The 9,637-nt window shown below is 41.5% G+C and overlaps 1 protein-coding gene across 5 annotated transcripts in view; it reads left to right on the forward strand.

Moving 5' to 3' along the window:
* The first annotated feature begins 1,316 nt into the window (after positions 1–1,316).
* ADHFE1 (alcohol dehydrogenase, iron containing 1) overlaps positions 1,317–9,637 on the forward strand; it is a 27,414-nt gene continuing 19,093 nt past the window's right edge. For 3 of the 5 annotated variants that reach the window (XM_019548742.1, XM_019548738.1, XM_019548758.1), the window contains exons 1-6: positions 1,317–1,388; positions 2,720–2,757; positions 5,704–5,750; positions 5,912–5,965; positions 8,402–8,556; positions 8,734–8,930. In XM_019548742.1, coding sequence (XP_019404287.1) covers positions 1,333–1,388; positions 2,720–2,757; positions 5,704–5,750; positions 5,912–5,965; positions 8,402–8,556; positions 8,734–8,930 — 547 coding nt within the window. In that variant the 5' untranslated portion in view covers positions 1,317–1,332. The remainder of the gene's footprint in view (positions 1,389–2,719; positions 2,758–5,703; positions 5,751–5,911; positions 5,966–8,401; positions 8,557–8,733; positions 8,931–9,637) is intronic. The other 2 variants (XM_019548755.1, XM_019548747.1) reach the window with 2 other exon arrangements.

Here is a 9,637-nt window from a genome sequence, read left to right on the forward strand (position 1 = left end):
CTGATCAGTGACTGAAAAGCACTAGAGTGTTTTGTTTTCCTGTTGTAAGCATCTCTTACTATTTTCTATGGCTCCATCATTGTATATGTCTTCAGCCAAAAAGAGTTTCAGAAGACTACTCTGCTGGAGTGGGGAAAGAACCTCCAATCCTCAACAGCAAGGATGCATTACAAAGATAGGGAAACCTACCACTTCCCATCCCTTTATTTCAGTCGTTCTGAGCAAGGATGTCAAACTCACCCCATGGACCAGATGATGGGCGCAGAGCTGAACTGGGCTCTTTGTGCCAGATCCAGCAGGCAGAGTCCATCTGGCATGGGTGTGCACCTCAGTCTGGCCCTGTACATTGTCCTGACAGCTGCAGCCCCTGCCCTGCCCACACCAGATGGATGTTGTGTACCATCTGGGCTATGGCCTGTGCACTGTATGATAGGGCTTCCTGGACCTGGCTGCAGGCCATACCCTTGATGCACCTAAGCTAGTGGCTCAGTTTTCACAGCATGCAAGTGGTACTAGTGCAAAGTTGTATCTTGTTCTTAAAGGACTCATCCTACTTAGGTAACTATGACACTTCCAACCTAAAATGGAAAATTTCCCTGACAGTTCTCTTACTCTAAAGTTATATTTTAGCATCTCAATTTCTGATCCCAGTCCTCCTTTCCTAAGGGGAGGAGTCCTAGACAACAATCATCCCTAAATGCACTTCACCAGCCTTCCTCCTCATACTTTTCAGAAAGTCCATCAGCCTCTCACTCCCACCCCCCCTTTTTTTTTCTTTTCTTTCTGCTTGAGAGCAACAGTGAGAGTTACATCACAGATCTTGAGCTTAAATCTAATCGAAACGAGCTTGGAGCCCTTCATTTGATCTGACTTAATAGACGAGAGGCTGAACTTTCTGTGGGTGAGATATTTTTATGACACCAGCTATGTCACTAGGATCAAGTCTTGCCTCCCAAAGCTTGTCTCACGTGATCCCAACTCCATAAAAGTTGGTCCCATGAAAGCTAGCAGGGAGAGACCCCTGCCTCGCACAATTTCTGGGGTGCCCTGGCCCTGGTGAATGCAGCTCTCACAGCATTGCTACCACATCTCCCTCATCCTCCAGTGCGGCTTTTTTCTCTGGTCCCTCGCACGTGTCATCCTGAGTCCTTCCCGCATCCAAGATGCTGCATGTTCTCCAGCGGGCTGTTTTCTAAGCCCCTCTACCAGGCTCTGCTCTGCGGGCGAGAGCTGCGCGACCGGGCGCCCGCCCTCCCCCCCCGGCCCCGGGCCGAGCCGAGCGGCTGGCAGCGCCTCCCCCGCCTTCCCGGCAGCCCCAGGGCAGGCGCCGCTATGGCGGGCGGGCAGGAGCGTGTGGCGCACTTGCTGAGGCGCTTGCAGCGGGCCGCGTGAGTCTTTGCCCCGCGGGCCGGGCCGGGGAAAGCCAGGCCGCTGCCCGATGCCGCGCGCGGGGGCCTGGGCGGGAGGCAGGGCAGCCGCCCTAGGCCCCGCTCCGCCGCCGCTCCTCTGCAGTGTGCGCAGCCTCCCTGCCCGTGTTGCCTGACTGGGCAGAGAGGGGGGAGCTGCCTGTTGACAGATGCCTCCTCAAACCGCGTTCACATGGTGCCGTGTTTGGCCGCCTCCGTGCTGCTCCGTGTGTGTGAAAACGCAAGGAGGCTGCCCCGCCCCGTGCACTGAGACTTCTCCAGCACGGATCTGCTCTGCTGCCTGCCTCATCCGAGCACCTCATATACCTCAATTCACTTGTGCCAGAGCCGTGTGAAAGAGGAAAGTAGTATATCCATTTTCATAGATTCGTAGATCGCTAGGGGCCGGGAGGGACCTTGTAGATCACCGGGTCCGGTCCCCCTGCACTAGGCAGGAAAAGACAGCTGGGATCAAGTGACCCCAGCAAGGTGCCTGTCCAGGCTCCTGAAGGTTTCCAGGGCAAGTGACTGTACCGCCTCTGGAGGAAGCTTATTCCACAGTCTGGACACCCCAACTGTGAAGGAGTTTTTCCTGAAATTAAGCCTGAAGCGGCCTTCCAGGAGTTTGTACCCATTGCTCCTGGTCTTCCCCGTGGTGTCCTGGTGAACAGCTGTTCACCGAGTTCTTGATGAACTCCCTTCATGGAGCAGTAAGCTACATCAGCCTTCTCAGCAGTCCCCTCTCAGCCTCCTCTTCTGTAGGCTGAAGGGCCCAAGTCCCTCAGCCTCTCCTGGTATGGCTTGTCTTGCAAGTCCCTGATCATTCAGGTGGCTCTTCTCTGGACCCTCTTAAGTGTTTCCACGTCCTTGTTGAAGTGCAGCACCCAGAACTGGACGCAGTACTCCAGCTGCGGTCTCACCAATGCAGAGTACAGTGGGAGTATCGCTTCCTTAGTTTTGCATGAGATGCAACAGTTTATGCATGCCATTTTACAGACATCCTTCATTTAGTGTTACTGGAGGCACCTATTCACTCTGTATAATTTATGCTAAGCAATTGATTATTTGAGTCCATAATTTAAACTGCAACCATGTAAGACCTGGATCACACTTAAAGACATCTAGAGCAGGGATTAACAAGTAAGTATTTGAATAATAGAAAAAAAAAGTATTACCTATATTGAACACTAGATGGCAATCTCTGATAAATGTTGGAAGACAGAGCATGCTAAATTAATTAGGCTCAGGCTTGTAAAATCTCTAGCTTTCCTGTTTCATCTTTAGATAAACATTTGTATTTTCATTTTAATTAGATGCTGGTGTCCATCTCATTCCCACACATACTCCCAAGGTAAGAATGTGTTAACTTTGTGTCTTAAATTATTCCTCATGCTCACATCTTCAAACTCTACATATGCATTTAATAAAAAGTACAACAAAGTTAGAGCAAAGTAGTGATAAATATAACTTATTTAGAAGATGTGTGTAATATTTACAATAGAGGAGAAACAACTTTAATGAACAAAGTAGTGATTTTTTTCCCCCTTGCTGTGCATAAAAGGTCATATTTAACATTATAGATGTAAGTAGAAGTGAAATGTATGTCAAAAGTTAAAGACATCTTAATGTACCCTGTATATTTTTTTTTTATTCAATACCGTAGCTATGCTTACAGGATGTCAGACATTTGTCTTGTGAATAGAGATAATTATTGTCCAAACTGTCCTACTGGCAATTACAAATGGCCCAAGTGTGAGTGCCTGACCTGAGACATGTTTAAAGGGCTTCAATTTGCAGGGATCCGTGACCATGCCGTCTGACAATCAGACTCATGAGAGTATGTTATATTGGGTGCCCCAAAATGGAACCATTCAAGTTTACTCATTACTCATGAAAATCTGGAATTACATGTTTTTTTGGACTTTGAGGCCATGTCCAGATAAGCACACACCCATCAGCAGCACCACACGCTGCACATGCAGGCATCCCCTGCACTGCTACCTTGCAGCATGGTAGGGAGGGGCAGGTTGACCCCAGGAGATCCCACACCAAAAAAAAGCAAGGCAGCACATGTGGCAGCAGTGTGCATCACCCAAAACCAGACTCTGGCGGGACGGAACCACGCTCCAGCTCCTGACCAGGCTTCCTGATGTGGCTGCAGCCCCAGGAAGGCCCCAGAACCTTATGTAAGGCTGCTGGACCCAGCACAGTTGCTGGCCCCAGCCTCCCCTTTGCAACCCAGAGTAACCAGCTACATATTCCCTGGGAACAAGTAGCAGCAGCATGAGGTGTGCCACTGCTACTTGCCCCAGGGAAAGAAACATCCACGCTCATCTGGATGCAGCCTGATACTGCGATTGGATTCACTAGGGCAGAATGATATTATGGAGGTACTTATGGAAGGTTCCTTGATGGCAGGACTGTGGGGACTACGCTACTTTCATTAGTCATGCATCGATTAAAAATCGTGGAAAGGCTGAATTTAATTCCTAGACCTCAGAGTGCTCTATAATGTTGTGTAAGTATCATCACTGTCTTACAGACTCAGTTTTTCCCCCAAGATCACCCAGCAAGGCAATGGCAGAGCTACATTTGGGAACCCTTGTGAGTTCATTCAAAACAGGCTCTCTACAGAGGAAAAATTTATATAATCTAGGAATCCCATAAGCATGCTCTATGACAGAAACTGAGACTATAAAGCAGCAAAATTATAAGTATTGTGCAAATATTTCTGGACAGTCATACAATTATTAAGATTCATGCAATCTTTCCAGACTCAGTGGATATTTTAACTATACATACATGCAAATTATTGGTCACTTATTCAGGTCATCCAAGATATATTTTTTAAAACTTTTTAAACAATGTAAACATCATGACATCAAGCTAACTACTTACTTTAAACTAGAAAAGGAAACTGTGACTATTCTATGGAACATTATGTTTGATATGATAAAGGGTTACATAAGTAGGTTCAAAATGAGCAAATTCTAACCAAAAATTGATTTACAAAAGACCAAGCAGGGACCAATATATAAAGGGAATTGATACAATTTATATATAAGGCTGGACTAAATTCATAGCGACTTCTGTTTGAAAACAGCCAATGTTTCACAACAGCATTTAGAGGAAACAATACAATTTTAAGTACAATAACATTCTTAATGAAGGTTAACTTGCTTGAAGAATACAACAGCAGGGCATCTATTATACCATGAAAAAGAAGCAAGATAAGTGGTCTGGACACATCTTCAGACAGTCAAATTAATTACTCAAACTACAGCAGACTCAAACACTAGCAGAGGTCAATCACATAGAGCCTGGCAAGGGATGGAAATAAAAGAGAAAACAGCAGCAGCCCTGAGTCTGAATAGAGAGCACATAAAGGATCCTAATGCATTTGTGTGTCACTGTTGTAGGTCAGTGCTCCCCAAAGGGCCTGTATGCTCATTATGGCTTCCCCTATTGGGTCTGGATCCAGATTATCAATGAGTACACCAGACAGAAGGCTGGACGTGATCTTTCACCAGGAGCAGGGAGGGCAGTAAATCTTTTTTGACCTTTCTAAGACAGTTGGTTACATTTTCTGACAAATCTGTCAACATGAAAAGCTTTTCCATAGCGTGTACAAGAAGGATTGGGCAAAGGAAAAGTAAGATAACTGAATAATTAGAACTTCAGGCCTCGTGCAAAGCAAGGGACTTAGGAAAGCCTAATAGCCACTTTTAATCATTCTCTTATGAACAAAGGGTACCTTTTATCCGTGTATGTCTGTGTGAAATGTTACATATGTGTCATGAGGGCTGTCCTGAAAGTTGTGTATCTACATCTACGTATTATCTTTATTGGTAACCTTAAATATTGTGCATATACTTCTAGGTAGTCCTAAAATGAGTCTGTTGAATCTTTTCCGACTTAACAGATACTTTAACTATAAATATATGCAAATTATTGGTCACTTATTCAGCTCATGGAAGATAGAATTTACCTTTTTAAACTTTTTAAATTTAAGTTTTATGATATATCAAACTATCTAGTTAGTTTAAACTAGCAAATGAAACTGGGAATATTGCTATGAAGAAATGATGTTTGATATGATGAAGGGTAACATAAGTAGGTCCAAAACAAGTAAACCTCAGCCAAAATGACAAACAGGGAGCAATCTATAAGCATGTTATAAATTACCATACATTTTAAAGCAAAGAAGGCACTTAACTGCAGTTGCTTAAAAATATAACCCAGATTTGTTTTGATCAACACATTTTCTATTAATTTTACTATTTAATTTCCATTCCAGTTCCCGAACATGCTGTTTTGGAGACTACTACAGATTATGCATTTGAGGTACATTAATAAATAAGTACATTATGATTACAAATGTGATGTTTTTAAACATGGCATTTATAAAAAGATGTCAATTATTAAATAATAAGAATCACACCTACTGGGAACTTAATGCAATTTCTTCATTTTCAAAAAAAATTGTTCTTTAAATATTTTTGTAGATGGCTATTTCAAACATCAGATACGGAGAAGGAGTTACTAAAGAAATCGGCATGGTAAGCTTTTATGTTATACATCTTTAATCTGTGAAATGTTACATTCCAGAAAAATACTGATAGTTACCAGCAAATATCCATTTTATAAGACATCAGGCTATATAGCCTATGAATGAAGTTGAAACTATACCATTTTTTATACTATGAATAATTAGAATGTATGAGCTAAGTATATACAAATGTCTAATGAAAATCCAGGGATGATGGTTTTATTATTATTTGGCTTAATGTGGTGCCTAGATAGTAGTATTGTAACTTTCATTTTAAACCAAAATAATCTATTGTTCTTAATGGTCAAAATTCCCTTTTTGGCTGAAAACACTCAGCCTTCAGTCCTAGTAAGACATTTGTAAATATTTGTACATTTGTAATATTTTAAAAACAATACTTAGAAACTCTGTGGAGATTTCTTGTCTTTTCAGACATCAAGAAAAATACAAGTGGTGTTTTCCCCCACTTAAAGCTGTTCTAACCTATTTGAATTTACAGTTGGTTCAAAGGTTCCATGTTCCATTGTACTAAGTATTGTACATACACAGTGAAAGAAACTCCTAACCCTCCCTCAAACTGCAACCTATATGGAGAAGGTGGACAGATGGAGAAAGAAAAGAACTCTTATCTAACCCAACTTAAATATAATGGGCCAACACCTCTGTTGCCTGCCAGAAACAAAGTTTTAAATTTGTATCTCAAAACATGTGATCTGCGTTATTAAGACTTGTCTAATGTTTATTGAAATGAATAGGAAACATTCCATTAACTTAGTGGTTATTAGTCCTTACTGCCTACCTCACTTTGAACCCTCACCTACACCACTGAAGTGTGGCTTTTTTCCATTGCTATCAGCCATATAGGATGAGTCTGCAGTTTTTATCTCTTTGCTCTTACACATTAATGGCTTAAATTAAGGTATTGTTTAAGGATGAGCAGTTAAAAGTGTTCTTATCGGCCAATGCTAGCAAGAACTGAATTTGATCAGTTTTATGTAGATAGTTAATAATATTGTGATAATTACTGCAGTGAAGTCTGAAGTGGTATTTTATTTTCATATTCTTTTCAGTCACATCATTATAAGTATTTTACATTTTTTATATATTTTTGCAGCAATCTCTATTCATGTGGCATTAAATTCTTCAGATTTTACTTTTGCAGATGTAAGGACACATGGGGTAAGATGCACAATTGAAGGTAGTGACGAGTGATGTTGTAAACATGATGGTCCAGGAAATAGGCAAGGCAATGATTTTTATTGGGGCGTATTTTTAATTGGGCCAGCAGCTGAAACAGTTCAAAGGGCCAGCTTTGCAAACATGCAAGCCCTTTGAAACGTTCCAAAAACAGCTGAAGTGCTTCAAAAGAGTACCTCTTTAAATGAGGTATTCCTCATCTCCACTCTCCCCTCCCTTCATGGGGATGGGAGGTGGACTGGAGGTAAGAGTAGAGAACCCAAAGCAAAGTTAAGGGAAGGAGCAGGAGAAGAGGTTCCCTAGCCCAGGAACTGGGACCCTGGCACTCCATACCTAATCCCTGCTGGGACTGGAAGCACTTGGTTGCAGGGCTGTGGAGCTCCTGCCCCTGCTTATTTCTCTATTCTGGGGTCTCTGCTCTCCCCTCCCATTTATTTCCCATCTTTGTGAGGTAAGGCAGGAATGGACAAAGGGAGCTATAGGTTGCTTCTGCCTTCTCTAGCATCCCATGGCTGAAAGATTCTTTTTTGAAAAGGTGGAAACATTTCAGTTGCTATGTCTGTCTGCATCCTCAAAGTTTAGTCCTCAAAATAACTATAACTTGGCCTCTTACAAGAGTGCCTTATACTAGGAAGTTCCACATAGCTCGGTATTGTGTTATCATACTTTTTCATTGATATAAATAAATATGCTGCTTGTGAGACCTGGATTCATTCCCTAAATACATCTGGTCCTCTTCCCTCTCAGATTATGTAAAAATAATTAGTGTTTTAAGTTGGGCACATAATTATCTTTTTTAATCTGGGCCTTTGATATTGCATTAATAGATATACTGCAAACTCCTGGGATAGATCAGTTTCCTGGTATAGCTTTTTTAGATCATCTTGATAGTGTAAATATATTTAATTGGGAAATACTGAATGAAATCTAAACCATATCTTTTTCTGTAATCTTAATAATCCTAGATGGTTTTGGCTTGCTGGCTGTTCATTCATAGGGACCGTTAATAATATATTTTCAGTGTTTTATATTGCTCCTCGGCTCTAAGATTCATCTATGTTCTGAACTACATCTTTTTTCTATGACCTTACATGTATGCTAGAAATGTTTTCTTTAACTATGATTTTGAAATTTTACCATAGCTCAATGTTTTATACAAAACTGTTTAATATAATTAGATTGAGGTTTAAATAATCTAGTTTAGGTTTCATACAGGGGGTTTTGTTTGTTTCTTTTATTTCCATTGTAGGACCTGCAGAATATGGGTGCTAGAAAAGTCTGTGTGATGACAGATAAGAATCTTTGCAAGCTCCCCCCAGTAAAAATGGTATTGAATTCCCTTGCAAAAAATGGTATAAACTTTCAAATGTACGATAATGTCAGGGTGGAGCCGACTGATCAGAGGTATCATTTCTTTCATAAAATTTGGAAAATGCATGCTTTCTAAAATACCTGTTTCAGTTCTCATGGCTCTCATAATTTTGTTTTCTACATGCTTCTGTACTAACGGCATATATATTGGTATTAACAGTTAAGTTTGGAAGCCTGGTGCTCTTCTTCTGATTTTCTTTTTCTTCCAAGTTTCATAGATGCTATCTCATTTGCTAAGAAGGAAGGGTTTGATGCTTACATTGCTGTCGGTGGCGGTTCTGTAATAGACACTTGTAAAGCAGCCAACCTGTATGCATCCAGCCCTGAATCAGAGTTCCTGGATTATGTCAATGCTCCCATTGGAAAAGGGAAGGCTGTTACAGTGCCCCTTAAGCCACTCATTGCAGGTAAAGAAACAAAACAGTAATTTTTTTTTGTACTTTCAAGGTTCTGTGTAAGTTGTTTATATTTGGGTCATTTACATTCAACCATTTTCACCTCCTTTTGGTTCTACTTTTTGCCAAGACTTAAAGAGCATAGGATCATGCAGTTTGCACCAGCTTTTTCACTTCACCTTTGTCATCTGCTCACAAAGAATAATCACATGATTGCTTCTCTTGATCCATTCAACCTAGATCTATTAACCAGTTCTTCCACATGCCCTACAAGTACACTGCTTTCAGAATCAAAGGTCAGCCTGAGCTGACTGGCCCATTGGGCTAGAATTGTTAAGGCACACCAGTTTTTGTAGCCAGCAGCACACACTGTGATGTCACTAGGGTCATGTCCTTCTGCCTTTGACTCCTAAGCCCAGATAGCCAGGTGCTTAGTTCAGCTGGGGTGCCACCTTCAGCACAGGCCTGGAACAGGAGCCTCTGGAGCTGCAGCAAGACGTCTTAACAGTTCTACTATCATGCCCCAGTCCATTGTGAATATAAATATAAAATATTCTGATCTGCACATCCCAGTACTAACTATATATAACCCTTATGCTATAAGAAATATATTACATTTGTTATGTAACTGGATGGGGGTTCTGTTTCTTTGATCAGTGTGTATTTTAAGGGTATAGTTCTTTAGCACTGACCTAACCTTTACCATATGCAGAATGTTC

This window comes from Crocodylus porosus, unplaced genomic scaffold, assembly GCF_001723895.1.
Source record: "Crocodylus porosus isolate Cpor-Errol unplaced genomic scaffold, CroPor_comp1, whole genome shotgun sequence".
Lineage (NCBI taxonomy): Eukaryota > Metazoa > Chordata > Crocodylia > Crocodylidae > Crocodylus > Crocodylus porosus.